The following is a 25,243-nucleotide window of genomic DNA, read 5'->3' as shown; positions in this document are numbered from 1 at the left end:
TAGACAACTGTGATATAAGATAGAAAGTAGTAGTTACCAGTGGTGCTGTGTGATCTCAGAGAAGAGTGAGTTATTACTTCAGCTAGTGGAGGGACACATGGCTGGGAGTTAGGGAGGGCTTCCAGGAGGCAATGGTGTTTGGGTGAAGCCTTAGGGGCAGGGTAGACTTTGATAATGCAGTGATGACATGAAGGTGGAGGATTCCAGAATAAAGCACCAGCTTATACAGAGGCAGAGTATTGAGGAAAATGGACAGAGAACCACAAGGAGTTCAATACAAACAAAGCACAGGGTACTGGGAGAGGAATCATTGGATGTCAGTTGAAAAGGGGGCGTCAGATTGTGGAAAGCCCTGAATGCCAGGCTGTGGATTTGATTTTATTCTGTCACCAATATGAAATATTAAAGCATTATAGATATCAGTGAGGGCTGCTTTGCAAGAAATCCAACAGGTAGCAATATAATGGGCAAGGTGAGAAGGAACACCAGCTAGAGGGTATTTCAAGAGCCCAGGAAAGAGGGATGGAGAAAATGAGAATTACAGAATAAGAATATATTGGACCTAGCAAATGAGTGGCTATTGGAGAGGTGACTCAGAGTTAGCACTGTAGTTTCTGGAAAGAAGATACAGTTGACAACATAGGTTTGCATTACACGGGTCCACTTGTACATACTGGATTTTTTTTTTTCACTTGACCCGCACAGTTCAAAACTGCGTTGTTCAAAGGAAGGCAATTGGGAATTATGTGCGTGGAGGATTGATTTAAGCTGTATGCAGATTTCGACTGTGTGGGGGTTGGTGCCAACTGAATTGCCAAGTAACAGAATTGTAGATGGGAATGATGGTTTGGACCAATGTTGAGTTTGACATCTGAGTGATGTCTGGCAGGTGGCAGGACTGAATATTAGGAAGTTTCCTTTGTGGATGGTGTGGTCTTGTTCTGTATCCCCATGGAAATTGCAATTTGTTCAGGGCAGGAACCTTGAGGTTTGAGAAGAAATCTGGCAGAACAATGCGAACCCATCCATGACGGTATACCTCCTGCAAGACAAATTATTATTTCCTTCTCCAAATCCTAGACAGAAGTGGGTAAGAGGCTCAGTGGAGCATGTGACAGATATTTTATGTGCCACTCAACGCTTTTAACTGTCCATCCTTTAAGTGGCTTCACACCTTAGAGCCAGATGGCGTGTGCTTAACATTGAACCGTTACAGCTTCCAGGTGCTCTGTATGAGTTTTAACTGAGAGACACACCTGGCTGTGCTGTGAAGAAATCACAGTGGGAAAATGTTGCCTAAGCAATTCCATAGAGACAGAAAGTAAATTAATGGTTGTCAGGGGCTGGGGGAAGGGGAAATGGGGAGTGACTTCTAAGGGATGTGGAGTCTCTTTTGGGGTGATGAATAAATTCTGGAATTAGATAGTGACAATGGATGCACAGCTTTGTGAATATAAAAACCATGGAGTTGTATTTTGAACAGATGAATTGTGTGGTATCTAAATTATATCTCAATAAAAATTTCTGTAAGTATGAAATATTGCCTAAGAACAAGAAATATAGTTTCCTATTTTCTGAGCTGGAAACCTTTTGTCATTTGTCTAATTTCAGTTTAATTACTTTGACAGAGTCCTTATGAATGGTTTTTCTGTTCATGTTACTTTCCGGTGCCTGTTATAAAAGAAGAGTTCTGGGTAAACCATTTCTGAAATTGTACTAGTAAAGATGCCCTTCAGATGTGTTTCAGAGTCTGAGAAAACCATTTAGTCTACTTAGAGAAAACAACATATTTGTCTTCTTTTAAGAATTAAAGCATTTGCCAAATTAAACACGTGAATGAAAATATTCTAACCATATTTGTGTTGACTTCTGTGTTCACAGTATAAAAACACGCATACACACACACTCACGCAAAGAATTTTAAAGAATCAGAAAGCAACGGCTTTAAAAAGTACTCTCCAGCCAACACCCCCTTTCAAATGCCAAAACTGTCCAGAGAAAGCTTTTTACGGCTGAGTTATAAACACTTGAAACCCAGAGTAATCTCTATAATTGAAATACTGACACAGATGGTTCTGGCTTTTTTAGCTAGAACATGATGAGTTTTCTAATACAAAGCCAAGAGGCTCTTCTGGATAGAACTGTTAAGAAACCTAGAGACTGGGTGAAATCTCTCAGTGGATTCAAGTTGTAAACACTATGCCCTAACTATATTCTCCTACTATACCTCTTTCTTCTGTAATCAGGGAAGCTGCCCAACCAATTACTGCCTTGTGAAAATATGGAATGCAACCTGGACTTGCAACCTTAATTTTTCATAGTCCCTTGCCCTAGGGTTGCTATAAGAAATTTTGGACCCTGGTGATGGCTGTCCGAGATAGACTCAAATAGGGGACTGCACTCTTAGTAAAAATAGATGAGAGATATCTGGATCTTTAGAAAGTAAGTCTACCCAAAATGATCCCCAAGTGTAGATAATGATATCGATATACTTTTCACGTTTTAAAGTATTTTCATACTTTCAAGTATTTTATCTCACTTTGGTCTCTCTATAACTCTGTTAGATGGAAAGATTGCAGTTGTTATTTCCATTTTTATAGTCAAGGGAATAAAGTAAGTAACTTGTTAGTGGCCATGCTGGGGTTAGGAAGAGACCCAAACTCATTGTTCCTTCCCCAGTACTCAGATGCCCAACACCTGGACTCCGTCGTGCAGACCTCCGGAAACATCACCACCCTGTCCTGCTCCCCAGCAGCCAGACATTTGTGTAGCTAATTGCATTTGTGTTTTCATTTCTCATGGTTGATCATTGTCTTGGCAGTTGGCTTTGCCTGGGTACCTTTGCTGAAGGATGGTAGAATCATTACATTTGAGCAGCAGCTGCCAGTTTCCGCCAATCTTCCCCCAGGCTACTTGAACCTGAACGATGCAGAATCAAGAAGGGTAGGAAAACATCTGCATTTGTTGAAGTAATCATGATGAAATGTTGAAAAAGCAGAATTCTGTTGGCCTAGTTAATAGTTTTGTCTAGTGTAGTTTTAGGACTGCTGCTGGTTCGCAACAAAGATATGTATGGAAAATGAATAATTAGAAACTTTTAGAATAGTCTGAAAAAGTAACCTCATGTCTGTTTGTTCTAATAATCTTAAAAATGGTTTCGGGTTTTGTGCATCATTTAAAAAAATTCATTTATTTCGTAATTCATTTTTATTGTAATTTATAAAAGTATCCTGCAAAGGATTGGAAATTTGAAATGATCTAGGATACATTTATACCAAAGGCAGGTTATTTTCTCCAATAATTTCCTTTGTGTGAAACTCACACATTCATTTCTGAAAAAATAAAAGTTGAAATAAATAAAGGTGTGATATGTTGCTCATTTAGCCATTGCTATGTACAGAAACTCATGTGCGTATTTTCTGTTCCCAGCAATCTAATGTGGATATTAAGTGGGTAGATGGTGCAAAGCCTTTGTTGAAGATTAAAAGCCACTTAGAGTCTACCATTTACAGTCAAGTAAGTGTCATTATCTGAATTTTGTCCATTTTGATACTTGAATATATTTCATAATTAAAATAGACTACATTTGATTGCTGCATCCTTAGAAAAGTTGTGGCCTGAAAGACTCTCTCATTAGTAATAATATCATTCTTAATAATAATAATATTACTAATAGCTCAAATTTTGTAATTCTTCTCAAATTACAAAATCCTTTTATTCCCATTAATAAATTTGAGCCTCATAAAACTCTGAAAGGAATATGGAGGCTATTACCACCATTTAAAAAATTTATTTTTTGAACAGTTTTAGATTTCCAGAAAATTTGTGAGGATAGTATAATTGACTCCTAGCCTCAGTATCCATGAAATTACAATCAAATGTCTATGGGAAGCCTCAGGCACAGTTTGAAAAATCATGGCCGGAGAAGAAGACGTTCATGTTCTTTGATGTGGCCTCCAAGGTCCTTCTCACTTCCCGCTGCCCACGCCACCATTTATACATGAAGAAACAGGCTTAGTCAGGTTAGGTGATTTACCCAACATTACACAAGTAATAAAATTAGAGGAAGCAGATCAAAATCTAAATGTCATTATTCCAATTCCTGATGTACTCTGTGCTGTCCACAGAATCAGTGTATGTAAATTCCATAGGGGACAGCTGGACTCACTGGCCATTGAAGTGCCATGGTAACTTGGGCACTGAATGCCTGGGACTATTGTTCTGGGAACCCCTGCTGCTATCTTTGCGTCACCTGTCAGTTCAGACCTCTGTTTCTGCTCATTTCATTCAAATGTAGAAGTGGCCCAACTTCAGAGACTACACCAGTCAAAAAAGGAATTAAATGAATGTTGGCTAGTTGGGAATAAACTGTGGCCTACATGATGTGCTCAGGTACATGCTGAATTGACCTGGTCTTGCTGCTTTGTGGGATGGATGGTCAATAAGCCTTTGGGACATGGACACGTGTTGGTGGCTGCAGCTGCCAAGTCTGGGCATGAGAATACCCGGATAAATAGGTTTGCAAGATGCAGGAGGAGGGAGAAGGCAGAGCCTGCATTTGAGGGTAATGAATCAAATTTCATACGGCTGTGTCCATCTGTTTTCCAGGATCTACATGTGCACAAATTCTTCCATCATTGCCAGCTGATTCAGTCAGGCTCGAAAGAAGTTCCAGGGGAGCTCATTAAATATTTAAAGGTAAATGAACAGCAGCTTTCTGTGAAAGGTTTGTTTTTGATTGATGTCTTTCTGTTGCCACATTTTGATGGGGAGGGAGGTCAAAGTAGCACTTTAAAATACTTTTGGAGGTGTATCCTCAAGAGGACACTTTCTGTTAAGTATTTTTCCATCAAATGACTGTTTAGAAGCAGGGTTGCTACATCAGGAAGAAACTGTTATAGCCAGAATCTGACGACATCTTTTGGAAAATCTCATGACAATGTCTATTTCAGTTCCAGAAATTGATTTTTTAGATCTTTTCCTGCTGACTGCCCAGGAAAGGTGGAGAATGCTATGGGGAAAAGGGCCAGGATATCTATTTATCAAATGTATTGAGAACCCAAGATGTCGTTTCACATGCTAGGACTGAAATTCATGTCATAAGACCTAGCTGACAGCCCTGACCGGTTTGGCTCAGTGGCTAGAGCGTCGGCCTGCGGACTGAAAGGTCCCAGGTTCGATTCCAGTCAAGGGCATGGACCTTGGTTGCGGGCACATCCCCAGGAGGCAGCTGATGGATGTTTCTCTCTCATGGATGTTTCTGACTCCCTATCCCTCTCCCTTCCTCTCTGTAAAAAATCAATAAAATATATTTTAAAAAAATAAGACCTAGCTGACAACAACACTTTCTCTACTTGTTCCTTTACTAGGTCAGCCATGGCTAGTCTGAGGAATTTTGATTTTTAAATGAAGCCTCCATAGGATTTCCCTTTGGACCCATGTTGTTGCTTAGTGATAGTCTCAGGAAACAAAAATGTTCATTTCTTTTAGACAGATAGTATGACATGAGATGACCTGGATGGGTTCTGGAATCACAGACTGACTTTGTGTCCCATACTTGTGACTTACTAGCTTAGTGATTGACCCTGACCAACTTACTTCACTTCCCCATACCTTTGTTTCTTCCTCTGTCACAGGGATAACAATAACGCCAACTTGTAGGGTGCATGTGAGGCTGAAGCGAGATAGGGTATCTGCTATAGAGTAATCATTTATTCCACACTTACTTCTTAAGTACTTCCTATGGGCCAGGCATGTTCTAAGCATGGGGAATGTAAGTGAAGAAAGCAGTGTCCCTATTGTCAAGGAGCTTGCTTTCTTGTGGAAGCAGATGGCCAATAAACAAATAAATAATTAAATACATATATATGTCATGTCTGGTAGTAATAAGTGCTGTAAAGAAAACTAAAGCATAGTGAAGGGGAATAAAGGGTGATAAGAAGTCCCTCTTAAAGACAAAGTGTCAGAGAAGATCTCTATGGTAAAGTGACATTTGACAGAGACCTAAAGGAAATGAGGGCACCAGCTCAATAGATTTCTGGGGGAGAGCTGGGAACAGCACGTACAAAGGCCCTGAGGAGCTTGCTTGGTGCATTCACGGGACAGCAGGAATGCCACTGTGACTGCCCACAGAGTGATAGGAGACCACACTAGAAAGGTAGCTGGGGAGCTGGTTGGGTTAAGGGCTCATAAGCCACGATGAAGAGTTTGAATTTTACCCCGAATGAGATGGAAAGCCTTACAGGGCTTTGAACAGAGGAGTGGCATCCTGTGACTTCCATTTTTAAAGTATCATTCTGCCTGCCATATAGAAATATACTGTCGGAAGGGTAGAAGCAGGGAGATAGTCGACAAATAGCAGTCATTATTCCTTTTTAAAAAAATCTTTATTGTTGAAAGTTTACAGATGTCCCCTTCCCGGCCCCCTGCCCCAGGCCTTCACCACCCTATAGTCTTCGTCCATGGGTTATGCATATATGCACACAATATCTTTGGTTGATCTCTTAATTACCATTAAGAAGTATAGTAGTAAAAAAAAAGTAGTAGTCATCTAACTTTTAAATCCTTTCCTCAGTTAATATGTAGAACTCTAACTTTATGGATGAATGGATGTTTAGTCTGTTAAGATCTTTGAGTTCTTTTCTAGTGGGGAAGCTTTGTAAAGGTTTTTACAGAACGAAATGGAACAGGACATCATTTTCATATAGTGGTATTCTTAAAACGGAAGGAAGAAAGTAGTCTTATTTGTATTTTTAAGGGTGTGAAATTTCTGACATTTGTGACCTGTGCTCTCCCCCTAGTGGCAGTGAGTGAAATGCTATGTGATTACAGAAATAGTCCACCACCTCTAAGGAATGTTAGTGCTGAAGAAGATTTTAGAGATTTTTTTTAACAGATGAGGAAACTGAAGTCCAAGTAGAGGTGACTTTCTGTGGCCATTCAGCTGGTTAGTAACGGAGCTGAGCTGAGCTTGTGACATGTCTCTTGACTCCTGGTTTCATGTTCTTTCTACAAAACCTTGCTATTTGTTGTCCCTGTAAATGTCATTGTTTCATCAATTCAATTAAAAACTACTTGTTGAGCTCTTAGTATGTATTTAACATTTCCCTAGATGCTGTGGGGCTTGTGAAGAAGAACATGTTAAGGTCATTGTCCATAGGGATCTTACTCCCTATTTGGAGAGACCGTACACACAAGTTAAATGACAATATAAGTCAGTACTACAAATGATAGTCCCAAGCAATATGTGATGAAATGTCAAACACGGAATACTGGGTGTAAGTGCAGAGGGTTCAGTGAACTGAAGAACTACTGAAACTAGAGGCTCCTATTTTTATTTTACCCTTTGGTTCCTGATTTTATTAATTGCTTTAGTCATTCACCAAATATTGAGCACCTACTATGGACCAGATAGTGTACTAGATGCTGAGAATATAATGGGGAGCAGTTCTGACAACATACCTGCAGGAGTTAGGGTAGAGAGGTTTTAACTGAATAAGTAATTTTACATAGAGTTGATGGCTGTGAAGAAAACAGACCAGGTTAAGGGGATCTCACATGACCAGGAGTGCATTCTAGATAGAACTGTCAGGGAAGGCCTTTCTGAGGAGACGACATGTTAAGCTAAAAAGAGACTGATGAGAGGAAGACAAACATAGGTGATAACGCTGTGTAAAAGGTTAACAGAATATTGCAGCAGGTGTAGAACCTGGTGTGATGGCATGTGTGAAGGACAGGAAAGAAAAGACAAGACAGTGTAGCTAGGCAGCCGTGGGCAAACTACGGCCCGCAGGCAAGATCCAGCCCGTTTGAAATGAATAAAACCAAAAAAAAAAAAAAAAAAAGAGACCGTACCCTTTTATGTAATGATGTTTACTTTGAATTTATATTAGTTCACCCAAACACTCCATCCATGCTTTTGTTCTGGCCCTCCGGTCCAGTTTAAGAACCCATTGTGGCCCTCGAGTCAAAAAGTTTGCCCACCCCTGAGCTAGAGCATAGTGAGCAGCGATGGGAGAAGATGGCATGAGATAAATTTGGAGAGAGAGGCAGGGTCACCTAGGCATGGGAAGCCCTTGACAGCTTTTTGTTCATGGTGTTTTGTTTTGTTTTCCACAAGGGGAAATGACATCGAGTGTGCCTTTCATAAAGAACACTCTGGCTGCTGTCCTGAGAATAAATGAGAGAGGAGCTACACTGGTGCAGGGAGATCCAATTCTGCGTTCAATGCCCATCTCTTGTTCCTCCTGTACAGTGTCCCGCTTATCCTTTAAACTTCCTCCTCTCGGACATTCCCTACCCACCTGCAGTCAGTTGCTTCTTCCTTCTTGCATTTTGTATATATAGTGGGGCCTTGACTTACAAGTTTAATTCGTTTCGAGACTGAGCTCGTTAAGGAGCTCGTTAACTCAAATTACTCTTTCAACTCAATGCAAAAAATCAGCCAAGAGACAGCTGGTATCTCCAAAAACTCGTTAGTCGGGACACTCATAAGCCAAGGCCCCACTGCACCACTCTTGTACTGTTTATTATTTGTATCACAGTGATTTCATTTCTTGTCTTTTTCCCCCATAGACTGGGGATGGCTTGATGGTAGGTTTTTTATGTGATTGGTAATTAGAAGCTTATTCAGTGTGTCTTTGTTGAATGAGTGAACAAATGGCTTCATTGAAGTGGAGGTTTGAGCTTGACTGGGAAAGGTAGCCAGAATTTGGCTAAAAACTGTGGACAAATGTACAAAAGTAAGAATGCATATGATACATGTATTCATGGAGGAGTAAAGATACTAGTTTGGTCTTGTGACTAATGATGAGTGTTAATGCTAAAAATGTAGGTTGGGTCTTAAGGAACTTGGACTTAATATCCTAGGTCATAATTTCTCAACCTTGGTACTATTGACATTTTGGGCAGGATAATTGTTGTAATGGGCTGCCCTGTGCATTGTAGGATGTTTAGCAGCATCCCTGGCTTCTACTCACTAGATGTCAGTAGCATCCCCCAGTTGTAACAATACAAAATGTCTTCAGACATTATCGGATGTCCTCTGGGGGGGAAAGTGGCCACTGATTGAGATCCACTGCCCTTGGTAATGGGGAAACTTCAAAAAAATCTTGGCAGAAGGTGGTCAGTATTTGAGGAAGATTAATTTGGAAATGAGAGTTAGATGTATTAAAGAGAAATTGTACAGAGAACTACCAGGAAATTACTAGACTATTTTAGTTATAGGTAAGAAGGTCATGAAAAGGGACGATGGTAGTAGTAAGGGTAGAAAGGTGGGGCAAGGAAGGAAAAACTTGAAGGATAGACCATGGGTTCCTTGAGCTCAATATCTTGTCTTATGCATCTGATTGAACAGAAGTTGAACAGAGATCTAAGAGGTCACTGTTGATGTGACTCAGATATAGATGATAGTGTCCTGAAAAAGGATGATGAGAGTAAGGATGGGAAGATGGAGCAAAAGTCAGGGATATTGGAAGCTAAATATTGAGTTCCTTAGGCACAGAGGCTTGTCTCCATCTATCTCAGTATTTCCCATAGCACTAAACATTGAGTTGATGTAGTAGGAGGTGCTCAGTGAGATTTGTTTTCATTTTTTTGGTTGGCTGGTTGCTTAAATGAGTGAATGTGGAGAGAAAGGGAGGAAGAAGAAAGAAATTTTTATAAATTTTGCTTCTTGTATCATTTTTGGGTGTATTTGAACATATTCCTTTTTTTTTTTTAGTTAACACACCTTTCACTAGAGACAGAGTGCTAGGAAGTGTATTATGAGGGTGTTAGAAGGCAGAACTGGCTCAGTTTTGTAGAGGGTGCCAGTGGAAAGCCAACTATATACACAAACATACTTTATTGAATCGCACAACTGATGGCCCACATTCCCTTGTAAAACACACTGAGTGCTGGTGGCTAGTAGGCATCTCCAGTACCTCCAAACACATCTGCTCTCTCCTCAATTGAGTGTTAGTTTACCAAAGGTCAGTTGTCTTTATTCCAAAACCTGTTGATCTCAGTTATACTTGTTAACTTCAGTAAAGCATTTACTATTAAATATACTAATGAGTTCTGAGTGCCAAAATAGAGATGCAGGTAAAATAATTAACAAAGTCCCCTGTTGCATGAAGTTCCCATTTAAATGAGCTTATGTTCTAGTGAATATATTTCTCATTACTTAATTTTTTTGTTGTTTCACATTTGCAAGTTATATCATATTTCTGTTTGTTTTCATAACTAATAATGACTTATTTTAGTGTTTGCATGTCATGGAGATCCCAGTCATGATACAGTTTCTACCTGTAATTCTTATGCAACTCTTCCGAGTTCTCACAAACATGACCCATGAAGATGACGTTCCTATCAACTGTACCATGTGAGTTTTGGTGTTGTAATACAAAGAAGCAAGTTTTGTTTCCTTTTTCGTTTCTTCATTTTAAATATAAATTGATCTTCCAAATGAGAACCCCAAAATCAGAAATTTAATATTGGTTTTCTTTAGTTTCATGCTTCTCAGATGGGGGGACTTGTGTCCCCAGGAATCGATGGTACCATAAGCCATAGGGTAAACTTAATGTGCTTTCGTGGACCAGGGGTGTTCTAACACTTTGCTGCACAGGAGAATCATCTGGGGAGCTTTTAAAAATTCCCCTGCCAGACCACACTTCATAACAATGAAACCAGAATCTCTGGCAGTAAAACTCTATTAGTATTTTAAAAAAATTTTTTCAGGTTATTCCATAATGCAACAGAGTTTGAGAACCATTGCCCTTGATCAGTGTTGTCCAATAGAACTTTCTCCAATTATGGAAACGTACTGATGCATGTGTGCTGTCCAATATGGTAGCCATTAGCCACATTTTGCTATTGAGCACTTGAAATGTGACTAGTGTAACTGACAAGCTGAATTTTAATTGTATTCCATTTAAATTTATATAGTCACTTGTGGCTAATGGCTCTCATATATTAGACAGAATGGCCCTAAGCCATCAATTTTTACTTAAAAGATAAGGGAGTGTTATTTTTATATGAAACAGATATGGTTATATTGTAGAGTAGAGCATAAAATGTACCTGGATTTTGAAATTAAAACAGAAGACAAAAAAAAATGTGAGCTTAGTGCTGGATGTTTCTGGCCTTGCTGCTTCTGCTGTTGCACCATCAGGACTCAGATTACACACACCTGCACACTGTTTGCTCTTCTCTGCTTGCTGTTGGGGATGGTCTGGTTGGAAATTTAAGAAGCATTACTCTAGTCCAGGGCTTCTCAAAATGTGGTTCTCAGACCAGCAGCATCAGTATCACCTGGGAGCTTATTTAAACTGCTAATCATTGAACTTCACTTCAGTCCTTAAAAAAATCAGAAACTCTGGGAGAGGGAGCTGAGGAGTCTCCCCTCTGGGTGATTCTGATTCATGCTAAATTTTGAGAACCACTACTAATCTCTTAACTTTAAAACTTTCTATGACTTTCATGTTTACTTCCAATTTTAGTTCATGTCCTTATACCTGTTCTATCTCTTCCCTTCCTTTTTATCCCATCTGTTGACATGCTGTTCATTTTATTTTTCTAGTTCTTCTCACTAGAGAGAATTTCAGAATTTACCTTTTTTCTATATAGTGTCTTTTACTATATAGTGGCTATGACCGTACTTCAAATGTAGACAGAGATTTAAAAAGGAGATGAAACATCTGGAATGCCAAAATGAAATATCTTTCTTTTGAATCAGTTAGACCCAAATTATCATTATATCTTATGCAATCATCTCACCTTTAATTATTCCGACAGTGATAGGAATTTTTAGGTCTTATCTAACAATCAAACTGTGGTAATTAATTTTAGCCTGACATGCTGGCTTCTGTGAATGTTGTTTCAGGGTTCTTTTACATATCGTCTCACAGTGTCATGAAGAAGGCTTGGATAATTATTTAAGATCCTTCATAAAGGTTTGTGGAAAAAACTTACTTTCTGAGCAGTTGATTTTGTGGAAGAATTTTGCCTTACGGTTCATTTTCTTTATTTGTAGTATAGCTTCCGACCTGAAAAACCGAGTGCTTCTCAGGCCCAGCTAACACATGAAATTCTGGCTACTACGATGATAGCAATTTTGAAACAGTCTGCAGACTTTTTAGCAATAAACAAACTGTTAAAGGTAAGGGGTCAGGATGCAACAGGGAAAAAGCAGCCAGAAAAATATTTGTTTGATACCCTCCCATTTCAGTTCTAGTCTTTCATCATTTTTTTCACGTGACCCTCACTTTCCTTGTCACTTTGCCCATGTATCCTTTTCCCTCAAGTTCTCCAGAATTTCATTCTCTTCACCCTCCCCACCCACCTCACACTCCCCCCTCAGTCAAATGTATAATAGAAAAAATTTTGGATCATGTAGACATAGGTTAGAATCATATATCCACCACTTAATAGTTCTATGACCTGGGGATGTTATTTAGCATCTCTGAGCCTTAATCCCTCATTTCTGAAATATAAGGAAAGCATTTAAGACATCATTTCTGGCACATAGTAGGCACTCAAATGGTGGCTCTTATTACTGTCATTATTTTCCATTAGGCAAAAGTTCTTACCAACAGCCCATTTGTACATCACAGTTGGCTCTGTGGTACTTTATCTTTCTGCCAATTGAAGTTATTCTATGGAACTTTGTGAGTTTAGATCCCTTTAAAATGTTATTAATGTTAGAGATAAGATCCATATGTATTGGTTAAACTTTGCTAAGGCTCAAAAATTTGGGTAACTCTTGAAGATTGATTTTATTTCTTTGTTTATTTTAGTACTCATGGTTTTTCTTTGAAATCATTGCAAAGTCTATGGCCATATATTTGTTGGAAGAAAATAAAATTAAGGTAAGTAGGCTCAAGGGTAATACTTAACATAGACGAAGAAGGCTAACTGTATAACATGCAAAGCCTCTTTTATATTTAAGGGCTCTTAACCCTTCACTTTCTTTTTCTTTATTGATTAAGGTATTACATATGTGTCCTTATCCCCACATTACCCCCACCCTCCCACTCATGCCCTCACCCCCCCTGTTGTCTGTGTCCATTGGTTAGGCTTATATGCATGCATACAAATCCTTTGGTTGATCTCTTCCCCTTTCCCCCACCCTCCCCTACCTCCCCTCTGAGGTTTGATGGTCTGATCGATGCTTCTCTGTCTCTGGCTCTGTTTTTGTTCATCAGTTTATGTTGTTCATTATATTCCACAAATGAGTGAGATCATGTGATATTTACCTTTCTCTGACTGGCTTATTTCGCTTAGCATAATGCTCTCCAGTTCCATCCATGCTGTTCACTTTTAAAATTTTTCTTTAAAAATGTATTGCATTGCCACTAAGGAAAATAGTATTGTGGTTTCTAAAAGAGTTAAAAATGGGACTGCCTTATTATCCACTGATTACTCTTCTGGGCATATCTGCAGAATCCTGAAACACTAATTCAAAAGAATATATGCACCCCTATGTTCAATGCAACATTATTTACAATAGCCATGCTATGGAAGCAAACCTAGTGCCCATAATTAGACGAGTGGGTAAAAAAGTAATACAATGGAGTATTACTCAGCCATAAAAAAGAATGAAATCTTACATTTGCAACAGTATGGATAGACTTAGAGGGCATTATGCTGATTGAAATAAGTCAGTCAGAGGAAGAAAATACCATATGACTTCAGTATTATGTCTAATCTAATGAATATTATAAATGAACAAACAAAAGAGAAACAAACTCATAGACACAGGACATATCGTTGCTTGTCAGAGGGGCGGGGTGTTGGAGGACTGGGTGACAAAAGGTGAAGGGATTAAGAAGTACAAGTTGGGCCCTGGCCACTTTTGCTATGTGGTTGGAGCATTGGCCTGCAGACCCAAGGGTTGCGGGTTTGATTCCCGGTCAAGGGCACATGTCTTGGTTGCAGGCTCCCCAGTCCTGGTATGGGTGTGTGTGGGAGGCAACCAACTGATGTGTCTCTCTCATGTCGATGTTTCTCTATCTCTGTCAGCCCCCCCCCCCCCCAGTCTGTCTGGAAATCAATGGAAAAAGTATCTTCTGGTGAGGATTAAAAACAAACAAAGAAGTACAAGTTGGTAGTTACAAAATAGTCATGGGGATATAAATAGAGCATAGGGAATATAGTTATAACTATGTATGTTGCCAGGTAGGTACTAGTAATATCGGGGGAACACTTTGGAAAGGATATGATTGTCTAAGCCAGTGATGGCAAACCTATGACACGCGTGTCAGAGGTGACACGCGAACTCATTTTTTTGGTTGATTTTTCTTTGTGAAATGGCATTTAAATATATAAAATAAATATCAAAAGTATAAGTCTTTGTTTTACTATGGTTTCAAATATCAAAAAATTTCTCTATGTGACACGGCACCAGAGTTAAGTTAGGGTTTTTCAAAATGCTGATACACCGAGCTCAAAAGGTTTGCCATCACTGGTCTAAGCACTATGCTATATACCCGAAACTGATACAAAATAATATTGAATGTAAGCTGTAATTGAAAAATAAAAAAATTATTTAATGTATTGCGTAAATCTGAGGTCTGACATGTTTTTTAAATATATTTTTATTGATATCAGAGAGGAAGGGAGAGAGAGAAAGAAACATCAATGATGAGAGAGAATCATTGATTGGCTGCCTCCTGCATTCCCTGCACTGGGGATCAAGCCTGCAACCCAGGCATGTGCCCTGACCGGGAATCGAACCGTGACCTCCTGGTTCATAAGTTTATGCTCAACCACTGACCAACACTGGCCGGGTAACAGTTCATATTTTTTAAAAAATATATTTTATTGATTTTTTATAGAGAGGAAGGGAGAGGGCTAGAGAGCTGGAAACATTGATGAGAGAGAAACACTGATCAGCTGCCTCCTGCACACCCCCAACTGGGGATGTGCCCACAACCAAGGCACATGCCCGTGACCAGAATTGAACCTGGGACCTTTCAGTCCGCAGGCCAACGCTCTATCCACTGAGCCAAACCGACAGTTCATATTTTTTAAACTCTAATTTTGAGAGGCTCTTTTACCTAGATTCTTTCATATTAGTTGTTTGCCATGTAAAATTTATTATCTTTGAATCTTTCCATTTGTCTTATGGTTTTAAAATGTCCATGTTGAAAACATTCATTTGGAATAACAAGTACCAAATTAGAAATAACCTTTCTTTTAGAAAGGTCAAAGGCATAGACAAGGTTAAAAACACTTTATGCAATAGATGTGTTCCTGAAATATGGTGTATACATTTAGTTGTGTCTTCAAACTGTTTTAAGGTACAAAGACATTTTCTTAGTTATAGAAATTATAAAGCCAAGACTTGTAAGCAAATAAATATTTACCTCATATGTATCATTTTTAATTATTCTTTTCAGAGAAAGAGTTTACTGAAATTGAGGTGCAGGAAAAAATTGGGATGAAAAACTGGGATGCGGCTGCATCTGAGGGACATGATTCTAAAGTTAGGTCATGATTAGACCTATTCTTGTTGATTATTTCAGCCAGTTAAATTGTTAGTGGTCCAGATAGTTCCTATAATGATGTAAAACATGTCATTTTTTAGTTGGAAGAAAAATTATACTCTAGTAAAAAATACACATTTATGCCCTGACCAGTTTGGCTCGGTGGATGGAGCATCGGCCTGCGGACTCGGGGGTCCTGGGTTCGATTCCGGTCAAGGGCATGTGCCTTGGTTGCGGGCACATGCCCAGTGGGGATTGTGCAGGGGGCAGCTGATCGATGTTTCTCTCTCATCGATGTTTCTGACTCTCTGTCCCTCTCCCTTCCTCTCTGTAGAAAATCAATAAATATATTTTAAAAAGATATACATTTACTAGTATATGTAGAATGTATGTGAAAATAAACAATGGCATTTGATTTAGACCTTTTGCAACTGACATTTATTTTTCTATGCCTGTTTAATTTAAGCTTCCCAGAGGCCAGAGGTTTCCTGAGGCATATCATCATGTCTTACATTCTTTGCTTCTTGCAATAATTCCCCATGTGACTATTCGCTATGCAGAGATTCCTGATGAGTCCAGAAATGTCAATTATAGTTTGGCTAGCTTCCTGAAGGTGAGTTAAAGGCAGCCAGAACATGGTAAGAAATTCTTCTTCACCAATATCTTCTTTAAAGCCAAAAGGAAAAAAAATTAGCTAATTTCTAGAGATTCAGCGATGTCTTTATAAGCCTGCTGGAGAAACTTGTAAGCGAATTAATTTATCAGTTTTATTAAACAGCCAAAATGATTTTTTCTTCCCACTGAAATAGCTAATTAATTAAATTAGCAGTCCCACACTGGTGGCTTAGCTAGAGGCATGTTTTACATAATGTTTTTTTCAAATATATTAAATTGAGTGTCTTCGGTTAGGTTCCCAAATCCCCATACTCCTTAGAGTACCCCTGACCCTCTATGCCATTTACATCACTTCTCTGACCCCTAATTGGCCCTTTGAACTTGAAGCCTTTGAATTATATTGTTATGTTTTGTTAGCAGCATGTAAGGGCAATGCTAGAATGCAGTGCTATAAAGTGGGTAACAACACTATTTGATATGCTGTAGAGAAGGGGCATGGTTTTGTAATGCACTTGGTTTTGACTTGCTCCTTTCCACTCCCCCTCTTGTCATAGCTCTTTATCATGTATCAACCTTACATTAAGAACCTGATGGTCAGTAATCCATTCAAGCAGTTAGATGGCTAACATTTTCTTATTAAAAATTCACAGCTAGGTTTCAGATCTCCAGAGTATGATTTTCTGATATAAGACCATTCTTTGCCAAAATTAAAATAGTCTTAACACTACTACATAAGACTGTTTGTGTATAAAAACCAAACAGCCATATATCTTTTTAAAGTGAACTAAGGATGAGACTACCTGAAATGTAAAATCTCACTTTCTTCCATGGAGTTTAAACATTTGTCCACCTTCTTTGTGAGGGCTCAAAGATGCAAGAGGCTGTCTTTGTAATCACATGCAAATACATATACAAGATAAAGTGTGATGAGAGTACAAAAAAATACAATAGGAAAACGAGAAAGAGAGGGATTATAACCAGGGAGTGTGAACAGAGACTAGAAGCATAGTTCACCATAACAAGAGTTGAAGGTGTTGTAGGTAGAGGATCCCATGAACAAAGATGTGATGTGCATATTCAGAAATTGTTAAGGGGTTAGCAAGAACGTCACTGTGCAGACAGGTTAGGGTATGTGGAGCTGGAAGGGCCATCTGGTGTCAAAAGATGGAAAGCCTTAAATATCCAGCTAAGGAATTTAGATTTTGGTTCCTACACAATGGAGAAATACCAAAGATTTTTTTGAGGATAATTTTATTGCTGGTATGATGGAAGAAGTGAGGAAAAGATCAGTCAAGACAACCAATTAGAAGATAAATCCCTCCCCCTTGTCTGCCTGTCAGAGTCCATTCATCTTTTAGAAGCTCAGCTCTTCCCTAGCCTCCCCACTCAGTGTCAATCACCTTTTGGTTTTACCCATTCTTCATATATTTCTTATTGTGTTGTATTATAATTATTTATTTGTCTCTATCATTGGACAAGAATAAAGACCATGTCTTGTTAATCACATTTGTATTTGTCTAGAATGTAATACATTGTCTCAAACACAGTAGATCCTCAAAATCTTTGTTGGTTGAATGAATAAATAGAAGCCTACCTCATTAATCTAAGAAGTGAGAGGTGATGAGGATCTGACCTAGGGTAATGGCAGAGAAAGTTGAAAAGAGAGGTGAGAAGTGAGATGCAAATGGCTGATTAATCAAATATTGAGTTCCTTCTATTTCACAGGAATATTCTAGGCACTGTGGAGAACATAAAGAAAAAGAAATAGTTACTGTTGTCCTATCTAGATGAAAACACAGGGAAATAATAAGTAAAACAAAAACTAGTAAGAAAGTAATTTAAAGAACCTGTGGATCAAAGTGGTAAAGAAGATGGAACTTTATCAGATTATTGAAGAATGGGCAGGATTAGGTACAAGTTAGAAAAGAATTTCTAGCTAGGCCTGGCATGAGCAAAGACCCAAAGGTAGGACTGTACAGTACATCTTGAGGGGATAATAAGTAGATGAACTGTATTGGGAAATAAAACTGGAAAGTAGGTTGGGACAAGACTGTGGGTGTCCTTGAATGCTAAGCTAAGCAGTTTGAAAGCTTTTAGGAAGGAAGGTGACATGATTAGGGCTTGGAGTTAGAGATTAATCTGGAAGCACTTGGATGGAAAGAGAGGCATGGAAACTGGTTAGGAGGCTCACTGCAGTTGTTCAGTTGGCAAGGTAATGAGAGCCTTAACTAGGATAATGACAGCAGGCAAATGTAACAACTAGGAGGGCAGTCACAGAGGAAGAATATTTTAATAGCCAAGACTTCACAAGACACCAAGAAAAACTTGTGGTCTGAAATATTTACATAGGCAAGCCTCACTTTCAATAGCTAAATGACCACTTTACACCTCACTTTTCACTTTGAGAGTTGAATAAAATGAGGCAGTACAGCTGAATAGATTACATAAATGTGTATGAATATGTATTTGTATGGATATATAGATATATGTATATATTTGTATATGTGCATACATAAAATTTTATTTATAAAATTGTACAGTTGCATTCCAATTCCAACGATAACTGTCTCTTTTTTAGGGTCACCTAAAGCTCTGAAAGCTGTTACTCTATTTCCTGTAAAAGAGAGAGTATCATCCTGTAGATGTGAAACAAATTAAAAAAATTAAAAAACTTATACTTGACAGACTTACTCAACTAACTGTTCATTTTGATTTGGTTTCTATAGCGCTGTCTGACACTAATGGATAGAGGATTTATTTTCAATTTGATAAATGACTATATATCTGGATTCAGCCCCAAAGATCCTAAGGTAAGGTATAAGAACATAACTGTAGTAAATGTCAGACATTACAGTGTGAGGCTAAGGGTGACATTTATCGTCCTCTGAAGGATTTGGGACTGCTGTTTCCATTTAGGTACTTTGAGTATAGCTGTACTTCAAAGAAGGGAATATTGCATAGTGTTTTGGGGGAGGGTCCCCTAAGACCATCCACATGTTTGGTGGTTTAGTAGAAAAGACACACAGGACTCAACATGTAGTCGTACTTACAGCTAAGATTCATTACAGTGACACAGCAAGGATGCTCAGCTGGATCATAAGGGAAAAGACATCAAATGGAGTCCTTGGCAGTGTGTGTGCAGGCTTCCTGGGCACGCCCATCCTCCTGTGAAGGCTCACCCAGCACACCTTCTCTCCAGCAGCGCAAATGCAGTCACACGCTCAATGTTTCTGTTCAGGGATGCCCATTTGAGACTCAGGGTTTAAGGTTATTACTGGGGGCAATTCATATATTGGAGGCTGGTCAAAATTCCAGAGTCTTGGAACAGAAAGGAAAGCAGGTGTTCACCATAAATCACATTGTTTGTACAGACAGCCTGAGCACACTGGCACAGAACGTACATCCTTATCATAAAGGAAACGTTTCAAAATCCAATTTTTCAAATGCCAGCCAAAAACCAGCCAGTCTTTTTAAGGAGAGCAGTCTTAGGCCTGTTGTGTTAACTCTTTCCTGCACAGGTCACTTCTCCAGGTATGCTTAAAATACTAAACACTTCTCTTTTGAAAATTAATACTCTGTATTTAGTTATTAAAATAGTAAATATGTATTCGTGTATGATTTCTTTCCATTTAGGTTCTGGCTGAATACAAGTTTGAATTCCTGCAAACAATTTGCAATCACGAACATTACATTCCTCTGAATTTGCCCATGGCATTTGCAAAACCTAAACTTCAGCGAGTTCAAGGTGGGTATTTGCGTTTTCCATCATTTAGAATTGTGTTTTCCTTTTTTTTTTTCTTCTTTCTTTCTTTCTTTCTTTGTTTTTTTTTTTTTTTTTTTTGTGTTTTTTTTGCTAGCACTAGTGTAGTATAATGTTTTCTAGTTAAAACAGGCAATTTACAGGTAACCTCAGAATTGTTACTATCTGAAGATAGATTTGTTAATAGTATTCTGCATTTCCTTCAGAGTGTCAGTATGCTAGTATTTGTAGTATGAAGAAATCTGGTGTGTTAAGTAGATTGTTGCTTAAACAGATGTTAGATATTAGAAAAATTGCTCTCTGTAGTAGTGTTTGAACTCTTGCATGAGACTGAATTAAGAAAACCATATCAATACATTTCTGCTGAAAGGAGCATCAAAAGAAATGTATAAAGGCAGAATAAAATAATAATATGTATGTATTAAATTTGTGAAATGCCTTCAGTTATCTCCATTGCTAGTTTTATTGAATGCTTTGTTGTGTAGCACTATTCTTATGTTACTGTGTTTTTTATTTGTCCCTTTTCTTTTCATATATTAATTAGATTTTTTTTCATTTGCGGTGGACCGTTTGACTTCAGTAGGTAGGTTTAACTCGGTTCACTCTAAAGTAGTTTGCTTTCTTTAAAAACAATTGATTTGATGAATGGCTAACATGGACGGGGGCTTTGTTTGCTTTTCAAATCCTCCCTAGCCAAAATGAGGCTTTAGTTAATGTACCCATAAAATGTAGGAGGCAATGTATTTGTTTGCTTTTAAGACAAGCTTTGAGTGTTGATTGCTAGAGGAATCAACTTGAAAACATTATTGTCAGAAAACAAGTTTTCGCTCAAGCCAGCATGGGGGCTAGAGGGTAGCTGTCCTTTAAGTGTGCGTCATTTTCCATGCTTGCTTTGCTTCTTTGACCTGTGCCATGACTGCTTGGGCACAATTTTAAAGGTGTGGATAAACCCATCTGAATAGATTTCTTTAAATCACTGAAGTGAAAAACTACCATTGCAAAATCTACCCAGATAAGGCCACCCAGGTTAGTCAGTACTGGCCCTTTTGCATAGAAAGTGATAGGGATTCACAAAAGAGTATGGCCAGTGGCAGGAAGAAAGTCAGCTGGCTTGGTTTCTAGGGAGTAGCTGAGCAGTGGTTTTATTGATTGAATTACAGCCAGTGAAAATGGAGGAAGAATATTCAACCACTCCCTTATTAGATTTTGAGCATGTATAGTCCACATACTTCTCCCAGTATTTATCACTGTGAGGAGGAAGTCAGAAAAAAAGGGTGGACAGATCATCAGGACTTAGGATTAAATCTGACTACTCATAACACTTATTCACTCCTAATTGAATGCATAGCATTATATCAAGTGCTAAAGAGACCGAAAAACAAAATAGAAGATGTATCCTTCGGCTTTATGGCCTAACTAAATTAAAGCATACAGGAAATATGGTAGAAATCCACTCTAAAAATTACTAAACTGGATCACAATCCCTGCTGAGTAGTTATAAGGCAAGTCCCAACCAGGATATTCGCAGCTGGGATTGAAAATGGATAGAAGATCCAAAAGGGAGTGAAAGACATAGTTTGAAGTATTGATTTTATGAGATAAAAGATTGGTATTTGCGTGATGATGAATTGGAGTGGGATGAGGCTGCTTTTCTTATTGTTCTTGTGTCCCATTGTATTCAGGTCAATATGTAACATTTACTAGAACAGCCAATAGTACTGTTAGAATGATTCAGTTGTCTAGTTTCTCTTCCTTTTCCTAACTTGCATGTATAAACAGATAAGTAAATCAAGTATTATTATATAGAATTACTCCAATTTGTAGTTACAACTAAATCTCTTCAGATACTCAAGAAATATGTTAAGACATTGCCAAATATGGTATTCTTTCATTCTAGGTTCTATCCTAAGATTTCCAGAGTTAAAAAGAAGTATGGGGAAAAGAATCTAGGGACTATCCTACCCACTAAAATTATTATTAAGGCTATCATCTAGCCCTAATTATGAGTGCTCATGTCTTGTAAAAGTTTGCATGCTCATTTAAATGATAAAATAATTGTTCAGATTCATTAATAAAATAAAACCTCCTGCTAGCATGATCACATATTACTAAGTAATAAATTATAGTCTGTTATTTTAATATTAAAATAATTTTGAATATTTTTGTAAATGGGCTTTAAATTTCATTGTACTGCAGATTCAAATCTTGAATACAGTTTATCAGATGAGTATTGCAAGCATCACTTCTTGGTTGGTCTGCTTCTGAGGGAAACCTCCATTGCTCTTCAAGACAATTATGAGATCAGATATACAGCTATCTCTGTCATAAAGAATCTTTTGATAAAACATGCATTTGATACTAGATACCAGCACAAGGTAAGGATGTCTATATAACTCATCAGTATCATGTTAGTAAATTTCTGCTAAGATTTTGCACTAAAGATGAAGTTTTCTGTGAGAAAAATACTATGAGCATTGATGAACTTATTTTTATAAATAAGTTTTATTTCTGTTTCAAATGATTAGTTTTTAAAATATTGTTTCCATAACTCTTGAAGAAAACACTGGTTTCTCCCTTTGGCCATATTTTGCCCTGCTTTCCTGAGGAGTAAGGATTTTGGGAGAATACTAAGAATGAAATTGCAATTGAAAATAGCCACTTAGAATCCTACTGAGATAACGAAATTTAAGCTGATTTGTGTTTTATCAGAAGTAGGATATTCTATTTCATGATATAAATTTATTTCATTCTTCCTTTTAATGGTTTCTTCAGGCCTGATAAATTTCTTCACTACATTTAATAGATGTCCTATTTATACCGCCCCACCCCAAAATCATTTTTCTTTTGTCACTGGGGCTGAGGAAATAAACATTTTCGGTCACAAATAGCAGCACTACTGTGGATTGATTTGCTCTCCAGGACATCAACACATTGCCCCGACTGCCACTATCATGTCCAAATATAAATCACCCCCAAAACACTTATTATTTATGAGTTAGTGATAAGGGATTTTGCATAAAGTACTATTCACTGGTATACATGCCTCAAAAGTTATATAAGCCAAACTTTATGAAACACATCTAGAAATATGTCGAAGTTCCTCTGTTTATTACCATAGAGTTGTAAGACAAAAAAAAATTAAACTTGCTATTCCAACACTGGAACCTGCCAATAGAAAATGCTATAGACTATCAGGTGGGATTCTGGGCATGCTTATCTGATATGTTGGAATGGTCCATGAAATAAGTCAGTCCTTGGACCTGGCATTGGTTTTACCATGATGAAGGACATGACATTTATAAATCCTCATTTGTTAAAATATTTATCAGGGCTACTGGGTCAGCCATTTTGACTGAACAGACTGGTGGATTTAGGCACTGTTTTTAGTGATTTTGTTTTTTAGCCAAATCAACCAATTCTTCCCCTGCACTCTGTTCATAGACCCGCTATTTTAGTATCATTATGTAATTTTGAGTCTGAACTTCATGGATGGCTTCCCAGTGCTGCTGTCCTCTTCATTGGTAGATGCTCTCCTTTTTCTTAATAGAGTCTATATGTTTACTATATTATTTATACCCAGATGAAAATTTTGATAGCTACTTAGGACAGTTTCACATCTAAAAGATGGACACCTCAATGAAAAAAGTAATCATTCTCTGGCAACTAAATGGGATTGTTTTTATAATACAAAAAAATGTGAAAAAATGTATTTGCCTTCCCTGAATGAACTGAAAGTATTTTAGTAAAAAAACAAAAACAAAACCAATAAAACCACTGCTTTCTCATGCTATAAGAACAACATAACGACTTCTTGATTTGTTATATAAACAATTTATGATTTTTCCAAAAAAATCACATGCTGTTATAGCCATGTGAACGCTTTCAAATATATACCTTAATATATAGCCATTATAAATATAGCTTAATACATATCCATAAATAAATATATTATTGATAAGTGATTAATAAGATATAAGTATGTCAAATGTAAAATATGTAATAGGAAGTTTTCCTTACTAAATAAATGTGGATGTGGCTGTAAACCTTATATAAATTACACGAGTCTGTGTGTGAAAGCCACACCTATAGTTTTTATTTACTGCACCTTTAACATATATATTCAAATTTGATTAACATTAAATTCTATGGGCTTGAAAAAGCACACTGCAAACTATATGGATTTAGAATAACCTAACTCACCTGCTATCAAATGGCTTAAGGTAGCATCATATTGTTTCATAATTAATCATGTGTTCCTTTGTTTTTATATTCAAACTAGAGGCCTGGTGCACAAATTTGTGCACTAGTGGGGTCCCTCGGCCTGCCCTGTAGGATCAGGCTGAAACCGGCTCTCCGACATCCCCTGAGGGGTCCTGGATTGTGAGAGGGTGCAGGCCAAGCCGAGGGACCCCATCAGTGCACAATCGAGGCCGGGGGTTGATGTGGGAGGTTGGCCAGCCAGGGCAGGACTGCAGGAGGGCTCCAGGGCATGTCCAGCCCATCTTGCTCAGTCCCGATCGGCTGGACCCCAGCAGCAAGCTAAGCTATGGGTTGGAGCGTCTGCCCTCTAGTGGTCAGTGCACATCAGAGCGAGCAGTTGAGGGGCCTTAGCATATTATTAGCATATTATATTTGATTGGTTGATTGGTTGAACGGATGACTGGACACTTAGCATATTAGGCTTTTATTATATAGGACATAAATAAAATTATGTACCTTATTCTTGTAATCACTTTGGAAAGCTGACTTGGAGATGGATTTTATTCTTTTTCTGCAGTATTTCCATTTGTCCGTAATAAACGGAAAATGCCTGACAGGTACATCCAGTTATATTTCTTTAATTAAATTTTTAAAAAATATATTTTTATTGGTTTCAGAGAGGAAGGGAGAGAGAGATAGAAACATCAATGATAAGAGAGAATCATTGATCTGCTGCCTCCTGCACATTACCCACTGGGGATCGAGCTAGCAACCCAGGCATGTGCCCTGATTGGGAATTGAACCATGACCTCCTGGTTCGATGCTCAACCACTGAGCCACGCCAGCTGGCCTAATTAAATCTTTTACTTACAATATTTGCTAGTTTTATTTATGTGATTTTATTATAAAGTAGATTTAAACTCCTCACCTTTAAGATGTTATTAATTACTTACTGCATTTTGCATTTTGTCACATTATAACTGTAATAAAATAACATTCTTTCAGTTTATGTGGTTGCTCTGCTATGTGCCCCTTTTTTTGGTGAATGTTGATATTGATTTAACACAGTTAACTGGTATAATATATCTAAGTGAAAAGCTATCTTAAAGCCATCCATTCCAACCAAGTTTAGTCACTCCTTTAAAAATGCTAGTTACTGCTAGTTACCATAGGATTCTGGTTAACTGTTGTTTATACCTAG

General features: G+C 38.0%; 1 protein-coding gene across 2 annotated transcripts in view; it reads left to right on the top strand.

The window, feature by feature from the left end:
* The window catches only part of DOCK11 (dedicator of cytokinesis 11), a 187,670-nt gene that overhangs the window by 94,983 nt on the left and 67,444 nt on the right, over window positions 1–25,243 (top strand). Inside the window, exons 21-32 of one of the 2 annotated variants that reach the window (XM_036304058.1) lie at window positions 2,822–2,943; window positions 3,430–3,516; window positions 4,609–4,698; window positions 10,245–10,363; window positions 11,864–11,933; window positions 12,014–12,139; window positions 12,777–12,848; window positions 15,934–16,080; window positions 18,809–18,892; window positions 19,716–19,827; window positions 20,387–20,425; window positions 22,039–22,217. In XM_036304058.1, coding sequence (XP_036159951.1) covers window positions 2,822–2,943; window positions 3,430–3,516; window positions 4,609–4,698; window positions 10,245–10,363; window positions 11,864–11,933; window positions 12,014–12,139; window positions 12,777–12,848; window positions 15,934–16,080; window positions 18,809–18,892; window positions 19,716–19,827; window positions 20,387–20,425; window positions 22,039–22,217 — 1,247 coding nt within the window. The remainder of the gene's footprint in view (window positions 1–2,821; window positions 2,944–3,429; window positions 3,517–4,608; window positions 4,699–10,244; window positions 10,364–11,863; window positions 11,934–12,013; window positions 12,140–12,776; window positions 12,849–15,933; window positions 16,081–18,808; window positions 18,893–19,715; window positions 19,828–20,386; window positions 20,426–22,038; window positions 22,218–25,243) is intronic. The other variant, XM_036304059.1, reaches the window with a different exon arrangement.

This window comes from Myotis myotis, unplaced genomic scaffold (assembly GCF_014108235.1).
Source record: "Myotis myotis isolate mMyoMyo1 unplaced genomic scaffold, mMyoMyo1.p scaffold_m19_p_4, whole genome shotgun sequence".
Lineage (NCBI taxonomy): Eukaryota > Metazoa > Chordata > Mammalia > Chiroptera > Vespertilionidae > Myotis > Myotis myotis.
This window is presented reverse-complemented; position numbering and strand designations above follow the sequence as displayed.